The following is a 20,000-nucleotide window of genomic DNA, read 5'->3' as shown; positions in this document are numbered from 1 at the left end:
GTAAGTTTTGTGAATTAAGGCCAACATACATTCTTACGTGCAAAGATACACCACTTGAAACATGTGGTTGTATTTATCACAGTAATTTTACTTATTTGTGTGCTGCTTTGGCAAGTAAAATACCTTTTCCTTTGTATTGCAATAAATGGTTAGAAAATTATGTATTGTGCAAGCCCCCAACGTACCAATGTTGGATAATGAAATGTTCATTGTGGTGTGATAGTAAACTATTGAAAGTTTCTTTGCCCGAAATCGGAGACATGGATACCTTAATCACCTATAAATGGTGGATTAAAGAAGATCATCGCTGTGTACTTAGTCAACATAAAAAAAACATAAAAGATACTTTTAAACATTTCCGCGACTATTTACCAGAGTTTACTGAGCATCATCTCACTAAAAAGCACCAGTCTGAGCAATACCGCAGTCAAAAAGAAAATCTCGAACCAGGCCAAATTTTGATACACTTTGATTATTCACAAAACTATACATGTGGTTATCAGGATGCTGTTCAAGCTGCTTATTGGTCGCAGTCAACTATTACCTTGTTTACAGTTGTAATCTATCGCTACCAATTAGAGTCAAAATCATTTGTAATAATATCCGACGATAATGATAAAACAAAACGCGCCACTACAACATACTTAAGTGAAATATTTGACCTCTATTGCATTGATTATTTAAAAAAAGTTATATTATGGAGTGATGATCCATGCACTCAATTCAAAAATAGATACATGGCCAAATTCATACAACATTGCTCTGTGAAATATCATTTTCAAAGTATAGAATGGAACTTTTTTGCTACCTCTCACGGTAAAGGAGCAGTTGATGGGGTAGGAGGGTCATTAAAGCGATTTGTTTGGAACAGCGTAAAATCTCGTGAAGTGATCGTCTTAAACGCTAAAGACTTTCTCTTAGCATCAAATGGGTGCAAAACTTATGTTAGACTTATCAACACAGATGATATTAATCTAAGGTGGGCCTTAATATCTGATAAAATAGAAAAAGCGAAAGCCGTTACAAATATTACCAAAATGCATTTCTGGCAAGTAAAAAATGAAAAGTTTTTGGTTTCAAAATTCTCTAATATTTTGTAATGGGGTTGCGGAACTATTTTAAAATTTATATATTAGTAAAAAAAATTTACTTGTCTAAGATATTTTTTTCCTATATTGGATTCCCGGCTCCGCAAAACATTTGCGAGTCGTATGAAAGTACATACTCCTAGATATTGAGCTATACTAAATAGAGTTAATAAAACAAAAAAAACAGGGAGCATAAATAGCATTAAGCGTTCGTTGCCTACTCCAAATAAAAAGATCCCAGTATTGAAGAATCACCATGGATAACCTTGATATTGTTATAAAGTTCATATTTTTTAACATAATTTAATTAGTTTTTATAGGCATTTATCTTTTTTTATTTCATTTATTGCGTTATTTGTTGTTTTTCATTTTTGGCTTTTTCGTTACGACCGTCACAGTTACGACCGTCACGACATAAAACTTAATAAAATTCATGGAAAACTTCAAGCGAAAACTATGAAACTTACCATATAGTAAGTTCAATGTGTAATTAAAGAACACAGCAAAGGATTTTTTTTCTCTCTGTGTAGATGGCTGCATAAAGATTGACAAAGTTTATTTGTTTAGATTTGTCAAAAAGTAAGCGTTACGACCGTCACGCTACGTTGAGTTGATTTTTCAAATAAATTGAACACTTGAATAATTTAACTTTTGAATACTAAATTATATAATAGTATTTAACATTTCTGGAAATTTTCATGTAAATACCATTCTTGGTTCATTTTTAATGGCTGAAAACGCGTCAAATGTTACGACCGTCACTTGCGTGGAATTGCCCATATATATTTTTTATTTTTTTTGTAGAAAATAATGTATACATATTTTCTTATTCCATCGCAAAAGATATGTTGAATTTTAAACAATATATATAGATATTGATTAAACTTAACATATCTTAAAACTTAACATTTATTGTTTATAAACAAATGTTGCAGACCGGAAAAAAATATGTTTGTTATCACCGAGAACAAACAAGACAAAAAAAAGTTTGAGAACTTGCATTAACGGCGTTGAGTATAAATAAACCTAAGCAAAAAATACAAATTTTAAACGAAAACAATATAATTTTATTTGCAATAATTATGTAAGGATTTCTAGAAGTTTAGGGAAATTGTGGTGGAAAAAGAGTGGTTCATATAGAAAAAGAAAAAAAAAAAAAAATGTTACTTAAATATTAAATGGTTAAAAAAAACAGGATGCCTACAACAGTAATTATTTCAATTTAACCTAAATGGAATAAAAGAAAATAATATAACTTTAAATATAAATATTATGCAAGTTAAAGTTTCAATACATAAAAATATAAAAACAACATTAGATTTAAATGAAACAAAAGTCAAACTAATGAATTAAATAAATATATTATATATATTTTTTAATTTTATTTAGGTGCTCCAAGAAGTCTTGTCACAGAGCACCGCGGAAGAGCATTTAATTGGAAATTCACGCCGCTTTCCTAACTGATGTCAAAAAACTTGCCTAGAGGTGAGGTTTGAACCACGGATCCTTTGTTTCTGAGGCAAGTGCGCTAGCACTGCGCCACGGCTACTCTCTCTCTCACTCTCCATATAAAATATATATATATAAAATATATATATATATAAAATATATATATATATATAAAATATATATATATATATAAAATATATATATATATAAAATATATATATATATATATTATATATATAATATATATATATAATATATATATATATATTATACAGCCACAATGCTGAGATGCAGGCTTTCACTTTGATCTTGAAGGTAAAAATTAACATAAATATGAACCTTATCCGGCCGGAATTTTATTAACAAATCCAGTTCTGGCCGGAATTCAAAAAGCCGGCGAATCTCTAATGAAGGTTCTTAGATTTTTTTTCAACCATTTAAGTTTTTTATTTTAAAATATTTGAGTAATTTATTTAATGAACACATAAAATTGCAAATAATTTTATATAAAATACTCTAACTTAGTACCCTCTATTATACGATAATTTAGATAATAACAATAGAATAAATTATAATGATAAAAGAAATTGTTTAAGAAAGCTATAAATTTAATTTATAAACGCCATGTGTTATTACATTTCAATAAATATTATGCCCGAGTCCTGTAGCGTATCATTATTATTATTATAATTATACACTACAGGACTATTATTATAATTTAAGTATTAAAGAATCATTCTATTCTAATTGATTTTGCATGTGTCATCGATTGAAATTGTGATATCTATCGTGTCATTTCGGAAAACTGTCGTTGAAACTTTGCTTGTGTCATCTGGGATAATCGTATGTCTTCGGAATAAATGACATATAGTTCGGATTGTAAATAATTGATCTAACAAGTTTTCGCTTGTCGTTTGGCTCTGGAATCATAGTAGCAACACCTTGTTTGTACGCGATATCAGCAACTTTAAGTGCAATTTCAAAAGAAACCTCTTTGATTTTCCGCAAAGGTGGATACAAGCGACCTTCAGCGATATCTTCATCTGTTACTTGCTCAGACAAGGACTAAAGGCAGCAACAACAAAATAACTTTTTTTAACAATTTAATTATTTTGTATCAGACAATTTTATGAATAATTTTTTACTTTCAGGTGCCTAATATTAGGTAGATAAGGGAGGTGGGCTAATTTTGTTTAGATTTGAAAACGTTGGGGGAGGGGTAATAAAAAAATTAGTGAGAATATTTTCTTAAATCTAATAAACGAGAGTTGTATTGATAGAAGAATTGTGTGGCTTGTGGCCAAAACTTGTATCTTATAACAGCTGTTTTATCATAATTTCAATATGATTAATATGCTTATATAAGTTTTATACTATATTAGACAAATACTAAACTATTTTTAAACACCTGGGCAGCAGCTAAAAACATTTCTTCAGGAATAATTCTTGATCCGCTAGCAATTACTCCTAATGCTAAACCTGGAAAGATATAAACATTGTTTCCTTGACCTGGATAAACAACTCGTCCATCTTTCAAAGTTACTGGTTCAAATGGACTGCCACTTGCAAATAAACATTTACCCTATACAACAAAATTTAATGTTCAAGTAACAAGTTAAATAATGCACATTAAGTAAACGTACACTACCGTTCATAATTATTCGAATGACGTTAACTTTTTTTAAAAATGCTATTTTTTATTTACCTACTTTTTATGAGTTTTTTTTGCACAATTAGATAATTCAAAAAACAAAAAGTATTTTAATAAAAATGCTTAAGTGGGCAAAACTGCATAAAAAATGGACCATTAATGTCTATAAATGTGGACCGACACGTCAAAGTTTTAAATATTTGTTTTCAAGACAAAATTATTTTTTTGAAAAAAAATAATTGTTGAATATATAATAAAATAGTGTGTATTATTAACTGCAAAATATGACGGATGTAGTGTTAAGGTGTGGGGTTGTTTTGTTTGGAATGCTAGACTTCACATAGTAAAAATAGAGGGAGTAATAACAAAAATAGTTTACTTGGACACTTAAAAACTCATGCTTTGAAAACTCAACTTTGAAAAGTTATGTTAATGGGAAGCCATTTATTTATTAAAAAAAATGACTTAAATCCAAAACATATTCTTCAGAACATTGTATAAGTTATTTGATTGAGTTCGAGAATGATCAAATATTGAATGGAATGATTTAACCTCCCCAATCACAAGATCTCTCTCCTATCGGATTATTTGGGAGGAATTAAAAGTAATGTCAAAAACTAATGCCTTATAATGCATAAGATGTGGAAAAAACTTACTAGACAAATTGAATAAATCGTTAAGTAGAATGCCAAGAATATGTATGGCGGTTATTGTTCCAAAGGGTGATTAATAGGCAAGTAAATTATAAACTTATCTAAAGGGACTTTAAATTCATTTTTTTATAAACCTAATAAATAGGAAGATAACATATAATTCAGGTAGACTTTGTTTTCAATTTTTCTCCCAATAGTAAGTTAAAATTTGATATCTTATATTAAAAAGTACGATCATTTGAACAATTATGAACGTTAGTGTATATAAAATTTTTTTTTTTTTAGTGGAAAACGTTGCTGCCTATTTGTACTAGACAAAAAAAAAAAAAAAACTATTTATATAACGAAAATAAAATAAAATATTAAACTTTATTTGGGAACATTCTAGAAAATTTTGGAGCTTTTGTCATAATAATTGAGAAACCAATAGTCTTAAAAAATCCTAAATTTTGTGTTAAGGATTGATCTTAAATACTCCTAAAAAATTAAAGTTATGTAAAATAAATAAAAAAAAAATAATTCTAATTGGTTTGACTTTATAGCTCTTATTAAGTAATTATTTAAATTGCTTCTTGCTTGAAATATGTGAACCATATTTCACATATTTCAAGCAAGATGCAATTTAAATAATTGCTTCTTACTTAGATGTGCTTCATTTTATAGAATTTTAATGATTTAGATACATGAAGTTCATTTTAAGAAGTTGCAATTGACAAAATTTTCATATATATCAGTGTACTATAGAAAAGTATGTTATATGTTAATATCGTACTCTGTATTAAGTGATGTGTGAAATTTCCTACCAAATTTTATATAACTAGTTATATGTGCTATGTTACAGGTTGATACAGGGGAGAAAAAAGAGACACGAAGTTTGCTATCCCACAAATTTGACAACAATCGATGAACAACTCAAGCAAATGCTTATTCTAAAAATTCCAAAAAGTATTCTGTCCTGTAAAGTATTCTGTTTTAAAAAAAATATTCTTGATGCTTATTTTATCAAATTCAATATGGAAGTCTACTCAATTATTCAATATGGAAGTCTACTCAATTATTCAACATGGAAGTCTACTCAATTATTCAATATGGAAGTCTACTCAATTATTTAAGGCGAATGTTTTCATAAATACATATTTGACTTTATACGCCGCTATTAGTATTATAAAAACATAATCCAGAACTACCATTTGGGGGGCTACATTTTATGGAAAAGAATATGAACTTTTTTACATGCTCAAACTATTTTTTCAACTTTAACAAAAACTTAGTAAAGACAAAGAACAACAAAACAACAAGGAATCTTTTTGCCTAATTTCATTTCACCAGTGCCATTATCACCAAAAAAGTATCAAAATAAATATAAAGATTATTTGTTACTGCAAAACAAGCCAACCTTTTTTAATGAAATTCATTCAGAAAAATGTTTCAAAACATTCAAATATTTTCAATGTGAATGTTTTGAAACAAAAAAAATACTTTTATTAAAAATAAAAAATAAAAATAACTTTAATAATGAAAACAACTGTAAAAATAATAACAATAAAAAACAATAATACAAGATGTTAACATACATTAGTCCAGTTAATAGCTTGTTCAGCTGTACATTCAGCGTGAGTGGTTGGATTACTTAGCGCAAAAATAACTGGTTTGTCACAATTCAAAAGCATCTGCTTACAAACAGTTTCTGTAAAAGCTCTTCCAGAACCAGCAACACCTAAAAAATATATAAAAAAAAATTGTATAAGGAGATATTTTTCTTAAATCATTTTTATTTTTGACATGGAAGGTGTTAAAAAGTAATTTATTTTTAGGCAAAATAAATACAAACTTTTTTTAATGTTTTAATTTTATAAGTTCCAGTTTTTTTTATATATGGGTATTATCATGAATCCATAGGTTTTAATCTAAATCTAGCTGTGTTTCCTTATGAGTCCCAAATACTTTATAAGAAAAAATGCAACATTTTTTTGTAATAAAAAAGAAAAAAAAAGAAAAAAAAAAGAAAATGTTTTCCACAATTTCTATAATATATGGTCAAGCTGTGTACAATATATTATGAAGCTGTGTATGATGTATTTTAAAGCTGTGTACAATGTATTAGTAAGTTGTATATATTATGAAGTTGTGCATTATGTATTATGAAACTGTGTATGATATATATATATATGTATATATATATATATATATATATATATATATATATATATTAGACAGTTGTGTCAAGAGCACTGGCTTTTGACATAATGTAAATAATAATTTTACTAACATAAAAAATTATAACAACCTAAAAATTGACATTTGCTATTTCTACTTTTGAAACTCTTAAGATTGGTCTGATCATTCTATTATTCAATTAGCACTCTTGAGATTGCTCTAATCATTCTATTGTTCAATTAGCACTCTCACTATTATTTCAGTATTATCATCCATCGATCTTGACACTCAGCAAGTTTTATATACAAAAAAAAAAAATATTTTTATATTAAAAATCTATATCATTAAAAATGCTTTAGCTTATAGTTAACAGTTTGACAAATATTTGTATGAAATGATTACTAGGTTTTGATAAATAACCGGCAACAATTGAATTATTATTTTCAAATAAACTATGATATGATATACCATTTAAAATAATTTAATTTTCAATAACTCAGTTTTGGAGTATTAAGTAGAAATAAAACTGTCATAATTTTAAGTATTTGTAGAACATTAAAATCTATATTAGTAAAGTGCAAACACTTGAATATCTTGATGACCTGATAAAAATATTAGGTCATCAAGATATTGCCTGATTGAATGATAACAGATGATTTCCAACACATTTTAAAAATCAATGTTATTTATTTAAACTCATAATTATTAGGAAAAAAATAAACAACAAAATATTCAAAAGATATTAACCCTAAATTTATCCCTATTCAAGTATGATCACGTAATCATTTGTTTTACTAAAACCAAATTTTACTGATGCATAAAGGTACACATAATAGAATGGCAAAATTATCAATTTAAGTCTCGACAAAACGGTGACATTTTTAACTTACTTATATTGCAGAAGTTTATATTGCAAAATTTTAATAAATTTGATCTTTTTTTTCAAAGATTAGCAGTTGCAATTTTCACATTATATAAAAATTCATGTTATAAAAAAAAGGTACCTATTATAGCAGTGGGTTTAAGATGTTTAACAACATGCTCAAAACTATTCGAAAACTCTACATTATGAGCAAACAGCGCTCTTTCAGGAGTTAATTCACCAACAGATCGATTCTAAATTTGAAAAAGATGAAATAATAAATAATAAAAAATAAATATTCTGAACAAATCATAATAAAAGCAATAAAAAATACACTATGTGTGTGTGTGGGTGTGTGTGTGTGTTTCTATATATATATATATATATATATATATATATATATATATATATATATATATATACAAATATAAATATTTTTATAAATGATAAATACTACTTGGGATCAACCTAAAGTTTCTAAAACTCAATGAAAATTTAATGGAAAAATATCAAAGTAAAAATATGCAAATAAATAACAATTCATAATTGTTGCATTGTTATTAAGTGATATTTGAATTTTATGTAAATAAATTGTAATGAACAAAGTCACTAGTGAACAATATTTAAACACCTATCTAAGTGAAAATGTGCAAATCTGTGTAAGTAAAATGTTTTAACTTGCATAAATATCAACATGCATAAGAATATTAAAAGAAGCCAAAACTTGAATAAACTAATGTATGAAAAAAAAATTGAACATGTTACTACAAAAGGCATGCATAAATTTACAATATGAAGTGAATATGAAGCTACATAGATCGTTTTTAATATTGTTTTTAATCTTATAGTACATCCTTATATTTTTCTTTTATTGAGTTCACTGAGAATAGGATAAAATTATTTGAGTTTAACCATGTTTAAAAAATTATTGCCATATTTAAATATTTATAAAAATAAAAACCTAAATTTTAGATAGATAGCTTCTTTTAACAAAATAATTTTAATTATTAGTTGTTTCTTTTTTCAGTGTGCCATACTATTTTGCCATGTGTAATGTATGTACATGCCAAATTAGTAAGCACACTAATTAAAACTACCTTATTTTCACATCAAAGTATGGATTATAAAAAAGTTGTTTCATACCTTAGTGACTAATCCATCTTTATCAAACATATAAATGTGTTTTACTGCTTCTTCTTTTGATAACCCTTCATTTATCAAAGCTTTCACTAATAACTGTGCGATTCCACAAGCAGCCTGAAAAAGATAAAAAAAAAAAAAGATTGAAAAAGATTTTTATATATTACAATATATATTACTATATAGTTTTTTAATTTATTTTTATCAAAACTTTTTATTTTAATGCTTATTTAACTATTATGAAATAGTTAATTTTTTAAGTAATATTACTTGTCTATACTTTTACATTTGAATTTTTTTGACCACAAAAACAAAAAGTTAACTAAGTTTAAATTAATTATAATATAACAGAATAATTATAATAATCAACATAAACTAATATAAAGATCATACACCACCAGCACCAAAAAAGAGAAATTTGTGATCTGGTAATTTCATACGGCTTGCTTTTAAGCTTGCCAACAAACCTCCAAGAGCTACAGCTGCTGTGCCTGAAACATTTCAAATATTAGCTTATTCTCAAATTCAATCTTTATTAATAGAGAAAACTATCTTAATCATTTTTACAAAACATTAATATTTGCAATATATAGTTATATATAAAGTTAATTACAACATTTAAATTGATGGAACTATGTAACAATCACATCAGTAGCTGATTATCACAATTGATATTCATAGAAACAATAACAACAACAAAATCAAAAGCAACAATATTATACCTTGAATATCATCATTAAAAGTACACATTTTGTGTCTGTAGCGTTCCAAAAGACGAAATGAATTGTGGCTTCCAAAATCTTCATATTGAATTAAAACATTTGGTCCAAACCTTATCAAAAAATAAATAAATCAATAAAGCAAATATATTTCAATAAATTTATTAGGTTAACTTCAAAGTTTAATTCACTTTGTGCTATTTTCATATCTAAAATGCTAAGCAAATAATATCATTTTTTTAGAAACATAAAAATAAAATTAAAAAAAAACCAAAAAAAAAAAACCTTTGCCGCAAAGCTTGTATAACTTCGTCAATCAACTGATCATAAAGCTTTGTGTTGTTTCTTTTTTGTCTTAAACCAATATAGAGTGGGTCATCCAAAAGTTTCTATCAATATAATTACTTAATTGATTCTATTTAAAGTTTTAAAATTTATATATATATGTATATATATAAAAATATGGGAGAGCAGGAGTAGTTGCCTCTGTTTTTCTATGAGCTCTCTAGCTAATAGAATAAAAACAGAGGCAACTACTCCTGCTTTCCCGTATTTTTTTTTATTTTTATTTTTTTTGGAGTATATGAATTTAGGTAATATTTTTAAGTTGCATTCATTATAAAAAAAACTTTCTTGGGACCAACTTACCTTCTTTTTACCACAACCCGGGGTAAGTATGCACTAACTATAAAAATGATCATTAATATATTATTATGAGGAAAATTAATAGAAATATTTTACAAGTTGTTTGGGCAGCAACATGAAACTCAAAATTTAATATTACTTTAAATTTTTTTATGAAAAATAATTTTTTTAATTCTTTTTGTAAATTATATGTATAAAAAATTATTTAATAGTATTATACTATATATATACTGTCAGTATATAAAATAAGCCAACTTTCCCCGCGAAAGTTTTGCCAATTTACACCAAAAGCCTTCTTTTCAATAAATGCCATATAGATCTTAAAAAAAGGCAATTATAGAAAAAAAAAAAAACTGACTGGAAATGAGAACGATTATTATTATCAATTGGAATTACTATTGAAAGACTGGAATGTTTACAATATATATTTTTTTCATACAACTCAGGCTTGGACAGGAATGGTGTGCGATCGCACACTGTAACTGACCACACTTATAATTTTTTTTATTTACAACTTGACCATGGCTGTTTTGATGTTTAAGCAATTTAAATGCAATAAAAAAATTGTTACATTACGAATAAATTTTAATCATTGATCTTTTCTAAAGTTTTATTTTACGCGAAGGCTTTAAATAAAATAAAAAAAAAAAGATTGTTTAAAGAAAACACATTTTGTGTAAATTAACAAAAAATGTTATGCTTAAATTTTTTTTATGTAAGCATGTATTTTTTATGATAAATTTAAACATTTGAAACTATTTTTAAATGTTTTTCTGAAAATCTTTTAAAAGATTATTTTTGCAAGTTACTTTAAATTATGAATAAGTTAAATTAAATCTTTCTGTTGCAATGGAATGATTTAACTGCATTATTTTTTTTGTTTCTTTTTGTTACAAAGAAGTGTTTAAAACCTTTCTGGAAAAAATAAACGCTTATACAATTTAAAAATAATATATTTAACACTTTTTAATAATTTAAATAAAATTTGTTTATTCATTAAACAATAATTAGAAGTAATTTGTAAAAGTGTTTCAATTTCATTAACAGCTTTTACCTTTTGATCTATTAAAAGTTCATGGAAATTTAAAATTTCTTTTAAGTTTTTTATATCATTTTCTACCAAATGAACTATTTTATTGCAATCCAATAATTTTATTTCAATATTATCCATTTATTCAATATTATACAGTTATTAACCTGTTTTTCTGTGTTAATGACAAGAGTGTGACTATTAGATTTAATAGAGTCAAATTAGAGGAAAATTGTTTTGCAAATAGTTCTTATCTTTAAAAAAAAGTAAAGTTGATAAATCAAAGTTTTAGGTGTTTAATTTAACAATGACTATGCCCTTAATTAAGTTAGCTTACCATTTAAAACATAACTAGAACATAATTAGAACTTAATAAATAATATATAAAATTAAATATAATTTAAAATCGTGCCTAAACAATGTCCATGAAAATGAATTATAAAATTCAAAATAGTTACAGTGTTGTTAGTTCCAACATCTATCATTATTGGAAGACAAGCAGATGGATGAATACCACCACAAGCTGTATATAAAGCAAGTTTTCCAATAGGTATTCCCATTCCATTACAACCTAAATCTCCTAAACCAAGAATTCGTTCTCCATCTGTCATAACCACAGCCTGTAATACAAAAATTTTAACAGCAATTAAAAATTGAGCATAAGATTTAGGGAAATCAAGGAAGCCACTTAAACTTTTTTTGTTGAGTTTTTACCTGCACTCTTCTTTCTGGCCAATTACTAATAATATCATAAATACGACCAATATCATGAATAGTAATAAACAAACCTCTAAAAAGATAAAAATATCATAAAATAAAATAAAGATAAATAATTTTGTATAAAAATATCTTTTAATTAAAACAATTCTTTTCAAGAGAAGCTGTATGTATTGAGTTTTGCAATTCTTTTCAAGAGAAGCTGTATGTATTGAGTTTTGCAATTCTTTTCAAGAGAAGCTGTATGTATTGAATAAGAAAAACAAATAATAATTTAAAATTTATATATATATATATCAACCCTCAGAATTAGGGTCGGCAATGCTGACCTAACAGCAGACTTTAAAGTATTTGAGGTTGGCAAAAAATCGTTGTCCTTGTTTCTATACTTTATAGTGAATCCTTTTTGTCAAATTTTCTTTTGCTGACCTCTAACAGTTTGAGGTAGACAATTTACTGCGACCTCATTTCTCCTAATTCCGAGGGTTATATATATATATATATATATATATATATATATATATATATATATATATATATATATATATATATATATATATATATATATATATATATATATATACACACACACACACATATATATAACATTAAATGCAAGTTTAGATAAACCCTTTGGCGTCACATTAAAATAGCCTGCTGGTGGGGACATCAGTACATATATCAACTATCTTATAGCCTGCTGCTGCAAAGAAGTGCTGCTACATCAACTGAGGGTTTAGCATGGGGCATCAATTTTTCTTTCATTATTCATTGCTTTTTTAATTTTATTCTTCTAAAAAACAGTATCGTATATAGATAAGCAAAACTAGTAAGCATTAGGGGTGTTCAAACAAAAATAAAATTTTCAAAATCTGAATACACAAGAAGCTAAATTTGGGGCAAATATAAAAAAAATACGATTACAAAAAAAAAATTCAAAAAATATTGACATTTACCTTGTGCTTAAATGGAAAAACACCCCAAAAAATGTCCCAAATTGTTCCTAAATTATTTGGCTTTGAGCGCAAGGTAAATCTCAATATCATAATCAGAGTTAGGGTTGGCATTTGGCTGACTAAATAGCATGTTAGGTCAGCATTACAGAATACTGAATAAATTGGAATTAGGAAAAATGATGTCAGCAAATTATTGGCAACTCAGTGTTTCACAGGAAGATATTCGATTGGACACAATTATGATGGCACAAAAAATACTTTGTTTTGACGATTTGACCACGGCGCTTGACATGTTTTCAAAATTAAAAATGCGCTAAAAAAAATTAATTAAAATTATCTAAAAAAAAATTTTAAAATGAAAAAAAGTATAAAAAAAAAAATAAAATAAAAAAAATACTTAACTAAAGCAGAAACACAATATGTATGTGTATATATATATATATATATATATATATATATATATATATATATATATATATATATATATATATATATACACAATATCTGAAAAAATTATTCGACCAAATATTTTTTAAAATATTTTTCCTAAAAAAAGTGATGTATTTTTGTAAAGTTAGACTTTTTTTGGTAAACTCAAGATTAATAAAAATATAAAGAACATGTTTTTAAATAGATTTTATTTATTTTAATGTAAAATATGAATCACAAAGTTTTCAGTCTTAAAATAAAAAAACTTTTATTTTAAGACTGAAAACTGTCGTTTTTTTATTGTCAAAAAAATATTCGACCAAACACATTATTTGTTTCATAATAAATTATTATATAACAAAACAATTATTTTAATACTTTGTTGGACCTCCCTTTGCTTGGATTACAGCTTCTAGACGTCTAGGCATTGATTCAACTAAAGATTTTGTTTCTTCTGGTTGAATCTTTTCCCAAGCTTCTTCAATTGCCACTTTGAGGTTATCTTTTTTGGAAAATGACCGATCTTTAATTTTTCAGTCTAAAATTTCCCACAAATGTTCAATGGGATTATAGTCCGGTGATTGTGCGGGCCATTCCAAGACCTCAACATTATTTTCAGCAAACCACTCCTTGGTTTTAGTGGCACTATGCTTGGGATCGTTATCTTGCTGAAATGCAAAATCAGATCCTAGCCAAAGTTTTCGAGCAGATGACTTCAAATTTTGTTTTAATATGTTTTTGTATTGCAACTGATCCATTATAGTATCAATAAATTGGAGTTTTCCGACACCCTTCCAAGCCATTGAACCCCATACCATCACGCTACCACCACTATACTTGACAGTTCCTCTTACGCAGCTTAATTTGTAGGCTTCTCCAGCTTTTCTCCAAACTTTTTGGGCTCCATCAGATGACTTTAAGTTGAATTTCGATTTGTCGCTCCACAGGATCTTTTTCCAGAAACTTAAAGGCATGTTTTTGACATTCTGAGCAAACTCCAATCTTCTTTTCATGTGTTTCTTACTTAAATATGGTTTATTACGCACAAGTCGTCCTTGAAATCCCTGGTCTCGGATACGATTTCTGATTGCCTGATAGGATAATTTAATTCTATAATTCTCTTCAGCTTGCTCAGCCAGTTTTCGAGCAGAAATAAAGCGATTTTTCTTGACTTGTATAATTAAGTTTCTATCAAAACTCTTAGAAGTCTTTTTTTTGCAACCCTGCCCTTCTTTTGTGGCTGTTGTTCCGATCAAATTATACTTCTTCATTATGTCGGACACTGTATTATGAGGAATTCCAGTCTCTTGGTGCACCTAACGATAGGTTTTACCGTGATTAACTAGATCAACAGCTAAATTTCTCTGAGAAACAGTCCAGTGACATTTACTTTCTACCATTTTACTTAAAAAAACATGAAACTTTTTTTTTATACGAAACTTTTACGAAAAGTAAGTATCGCTATTCATTGTTTTTAGTATAATTTAGAGCGTAAACATTTTTTTTGGGAAAAACTTGTTTGGTCGGATAATTTTTTGAGACACTGTATGTATATATATATATATATATATATATATATATATATATATATATATATATATATATATATATATATATATATATATATATATAAACCCAACTAAAACAAAACTTAACTAAAATGCTTGGTTTCTTTAAATCATGTTTTTAATTACATTCGGAATAATTTTTTATCTTTATTAATGTCAAGAACATTAATAAACATAAATAGACAAAGACATTATATACATTAATAAACATAAATAGACAAAGAACAATTTACTTTTAATGATTGTTTAAAATATACTCACACTTGATTTAAATTAAAGTTTTTTTTTTTTTACTAAAATATTAAAAAATTTAAAAATATTAGTTTTTATGTAAATGTAAACAAGTAAATAACTACGCATTAAAAAATATTTCATTCTTTGTTTTAACATTAGTACTTTTTTTTTTTTTTTAATAATTTGTTTTAAAAAATTAACATTTATCATAAAAAATACATAATTATATAAATAAAAAAAACAACAGTTTATTTATAGTTATTATAAAAATTTATGAGAAGTGTTTTGGTACTTGATTAAAAACTGTTTCGATAATATAAAGTATTAAAGATCAAACTAATTTAATTGTATAGGGTTTCTAAAACATTTGTCTTTTTTTTTTTCAACAAAATTTTGTTTATCTTTTTAAATGTATTGACTTTAATTATTCTTATATTAAAAATCATTAAAGAGACTTTTGCTGTCATAGAAAGTCATTGTTTATAAAAACAAAATTATTTTTTATTTTTTAATAACATTTATTATAAAAAATGTATACTTAAACAATTTATTTAATATAAATTTAAAAAATTATATACAACTGTCAATTATAACTAAAAAAAATCATTATCAGTAAATTTTTACTTTATTTAAAAGCGTTTCGAATATTTTTCATTCAGTGCGTTTTTAAAATGTTTTTTGAGATAGCCGCGGTTAAATCGTCAAAGCAAAATGTGATTTGCTGGTCATATAATGACGTGCGATCCTATGCCTTCCTGTGAAAGACTGCAACTATCTAAAACTTCTTAGCACAAAATGTGAAAACACTTTTAAAAATAAGACAAATTTTTAATTTTATTTAAAAACATTTTATGATTTAAATTTAAGACTATTATTAAATGTTTCGACTATATATATTCATCATCAGTTATAATATATTTGTTAAAAATGGTATAAAATATAGTATACAAATTGTAAAAATAAACATAATTAAAGCCATAAAATTGATAGCAAACTCCCTATATATACAAAAAAAAATTATTAAAAATCATTTATCAAATTTCAAATATAACAAAAGAACCGGTAGATTATTTTAAATGGTAAGAGTCATTTTTACATGATTTACTTGTTTATTCATATCAGGTTTTTCCCATTCTATATGAATACTTTCTTTAATTTTTAATTCAATTTTGTTATTGGCATGATCCAAAGTTGAAAAGCATTCATCACCATAATTAGTAAAACATTTTTCTTTTGGGTGAAGTTGCGTATAAATAAGAGAGTTTTTATCCCTTCTGTAGTGTTCAATCATTTGTCTTTAAGTGGCAAAATGTTTCACTAATATAACAGGATTTACATCTAGCATACACAAATTTGTAAACAACAGATGATTTTAAAATTACAAGAAGGTAATCTTTAGATGAAAAGAAGTTAGACACATTTAACGAAGCGATTTATACGGTAACCGACTTACAATGTCTCTTAATAATTGTGTGTAATTTTTGCTTCGTTAGCTCGTTACGTTTGAGATATTTAGATGTTTGAGATTGTTAATATCATAATGAAGACAAAGGGTAGTATTGTTAATTTTGAAAGTTCAATCAATTAAACATTTTATAAGACTTATTTTACATGAAAAGTAAAGCTATAAAAGAATATAAGATAAACCAGTAAAAAAATAAAGTAAAGGTTTTTTTTATGAAAGAGTTTTTTTTAATTAAAAAGTTTTTTTTTATGAAACACCAATATTGTATGACGTTGTATTTGTTGAACTGTTTGACTTACATAGAGTTAATCCAAAAAGGGTATTTTTGAGTTTTCTTCCTATTCCAAGGTAAAAGATATTGAAGAATATTTTTTGTTTATATAATTCAAGAATAAAAGTGCATGGTTTTTAGAGGGGAAAGCAGCAAAAATATTATCTACATACGTTTGTAAAACAATGGTTTGACTCCATTATAAGGCTTGACCCATTTTTCTTTAAAAATACCCATTAAAAGATTAACAAGTACAGGTGCTAATGGAGAACCCATAGCATTGCTATCAACTTCGCCATAAACCTGTCCTTTAATAATTTTAGAAATTCCCTTTTTATAAACCTTTCTATCCAATATAACAACAGAAAATAGAAATGGATAGAAATAATAATTAAAAACGTATATTATTAATGATCCAACAAATTCAAACACTTAAAAAAAGAGGTCACCATTAATAAAGTGACGCAACTTCAAAACTTCTTAAGAAAACTCAAAAGTCACGGTTTTTTTGATGATTCGAATTATAATAAAATTTATTCTAAAGGGCCTTGTCCTGCTCGCATATACGGTCTTCCAAAAAGACTCACCTTCTTGTAGATTTTATATCATTTGCTGTTTAAAAATTTGTTTGTGCTGGATGAAAATCCTGTTATATTGGTGATAATAAAATTATATTTATGATTTAAATGATTTTCACATTTAAAAGCTCAAAACATTTTAAAGCTCAAAAATCTGCACATAATCAAAAATCTGCATATAAATTTTGTTTTTACCTCACCAGAATCAAGGGTAAACCTTCCCAGGAAACAAGTGCAATTTTTCATCTTGTATGTCCTCGCATGAGTATTTTATTTTAAACAACTTGGTCACATTCATTTGCAAGTTTTTTTCTATTAAGCATTGCAGAAAAAACTAAGTTTCAAAAAAATTTTCAAACTAACAGAATAGGACACTAAAATAATATTTATTCTATTTAAATAAATAGAATAAATATTTTAAATGAATTTAAATAAATAGAATAAATATTTTATTTTATTCAAATAAATAGAATAAATATTATTATAATAAAATGAATAATTTAAATAACTTGTATACTGTTTTTGTTTTTGTTTCTTTAGAGTGGTTGTTATCTTCAGCAACAAAATTGGAAAGGCAAAGCAAAAAAAAAAAAAAAAAAAAAAAAAAAAAAGTTTTAAGTTGACATTAAAAAGAATGATGTTCTTATATTTTATTTGTTTTTTTTTAAAGAGGAAAGAGAAATTGCTATCTGCTTCTAAAATATATTTGTATCATTTTAATGTAACTTTAATTGTAATTTTAATGTATTTGTATCATTTTAATGTCTATATAATGCATGCATATACTTTAATGTATAATTTTTTTCATTATATGATTAAATTTAATTGTTCATGTGAATACGTACATTTAGCTTATTTGGACAAGACGTTTACTTCATACACAGAATGTTCGTGGTTCAAATCCCACCACTGGCCATTTTTTAAAATTGTTTTTCTTTTAAATATCGCTGGTCATATATTTGCTTTAAAACCATTTATCTTTTCTTTTTTGTATATAAAAAATCTTTTTGTTGCATGTTTATGAATGATACACATCTCTTCACATTCAGATTTCTTATACCATTTAAGCCTTTTTTGTGTATTTTCTAAGTAAGGTGTTCACACATATATACATAGTTTTTAAGCTTCAATTAGGCTGTCTACACATTTTTCACATAGTCTTAATAGTTTCATACTACCTTTCTATTCCTGTCTGCTTTATCCCTAATCTTTTAGTGCTTTGTAATTTTGGATATCTGTTGCTTTTTAACACTTGACTATGTGCGCTTAGTTCTACTTGCCCCCTCCCTTTTAGTCTACTATGTTACTGGTGAACAATTATTAATAATAATAATTATTATAATAGATATAAAAAACTTGCACACAGCCATGACCAAGTTGTTTAAAATAAAATACTCATGCATAGACATAGAAGACAAAAAACCACATGCGTTTCCTGGGAAGGCTTGAAGGTAGTAATACCAAGGATGTAGTGCCGCAAGGGATGCAATGAGGATTGAACTTACTTACAGTACTATGAATACTCTACCTCTACTACTGCACTATAAACACCTTAATACAAAACAAAACATTGTTTTTCTGTCTTTTTTACTAATTCAAGTTCCTAAAACTTTAATCTAACGAGCCTGAATTTTTTAACTACTGTTAAAAACAGTTAGCAAGTTTTATGTTTAATTGATTTTGTAACTACTCATATGTTATCAAATAAAAAAAACAACAAAAAAAACAAACAAACATTTTTTAATTAATATGAATATATGTCAATTAATTGTATAGCAATAAATTATTTGTTTTAGCAATAAATTATTTAAAAACAATTATTACCTTGGGTCACGAAATATTAATCCATATTCTTGACAAGCTTGCCCCACTGTGGGTGTGTAGACAATTGGAGTTAGTTCTTCTATATTATCCATTAATAGTTGATAAAATAATCTTTCGTTTCTTGAAAGTATTTGGGTTAAAAGTATATACTTTTGTAAATCAGTCTGCAGTCTTCTTATTTGAGTCATAGCTCTGTCCATTTGCAATTTTTGATTGTTGATTGCTGGAGGTAACAGCCCATGAATACCAAGAATTTGTCTCTCAGCAAGTGTGAATGCAGTACTCTTAAAATAAACATAACCAAATTATATTGACATAAAAACTTCTTTTAAGATAAAAAAAACTTGTAAGACATCTGTAAAAATATAAAAAAAATAATTTGGGCGGCGGTACCCACCGTGCCGGTACCTAATGTAAGGAAATTTTGCACAAACATTGCCTTATATAAGCATTTTGATGCAAAAAAATTTTTTTGCTATAAAAAAGAAAAGAAAAAGTCTTTAATGTCTAAATTTGGTGGCTCCTCAATGTTGCCCAAATACATTCAACACTGTTGAAAAGCCT

General features: G+C 26.0%; 1 protein-coding gene across 1 annotated transcript in view; it reads right to left on the bottom strand.

Annotated features, from left to right (window-relative positions):
* Window positions 1-3,127: 3,127 nt before the first annotated feature.
* Window positions 3,128-20,000, bottom strand: part of LOC100197083 (NADP-dependent malic enzyme) — a 29,832-nt gene continuing 12,959 nt past the window's right edge. Inside the window, exons 2-12 of the mRNA XM_065792381.1 lie at window positions 19,437-19,720; window positions 12,109-12,184; window positions 11,853-12,014; window positions 10,005-10,108; window positions 9,723-9,832; window positions 9,394-9,491; window positions 9,004-9,117; window positions 8,003-8,114; window positions 6,416-6,558; window positions 3,946-4,119; window positions 3,128-3,602 (exon numbers count right to left, since the gene is read on the bottom strand). Coding sequence (XP_065648453.1) covers window positions 3,366-3,602; window positions 3,946-4,119; window positions 6,416-6,558; window positions 8,003-8,114; window positions 9,004-9,117; window positions 9,394-9,491; window positions 9,723-9,832; window positions 10,005-10,108; window positions 11,853-12,014; window positions 12,109-12,184; window positions 19,437-19,720 — 1,614 coding nt within the window. The 3' untranslated portion in view covers window positions 3,128-3,365. The remainder of the gene's footprint in view (window positions 3,603-3,945; window positions 4,120-6,415; window positions 6,559-8,002; window positions 8,115-9,003; window positions 9,118-9,393; window positions 9,492-9,722; window positions 9,833-10,004; window positions 10,109-11,852; window positions 12,015-12,108; window positions 12,185-19,436; window positions 19,721-20,000) is intronic.

The sequence above is a fragment of the Hydra vulgaris genome, chromosome 03, assembly GCF_038396675.1.
Source record: "Hydra vulgaris chromosome 03, alternate assembly HydraT2T_AEP".
NCBI classification, from domain to species: domain Eukaryota; kingdom Metazoa; phylum Cnidaria; class Hydrozoa; order Anthoathecata; family Hydridae; genus Hydra; species Hydra vulgaris.
Note: the sequence above shows the minus strand (reverse complement) of the source record. Positions and strands in the feature narration are given on the sequence as shown.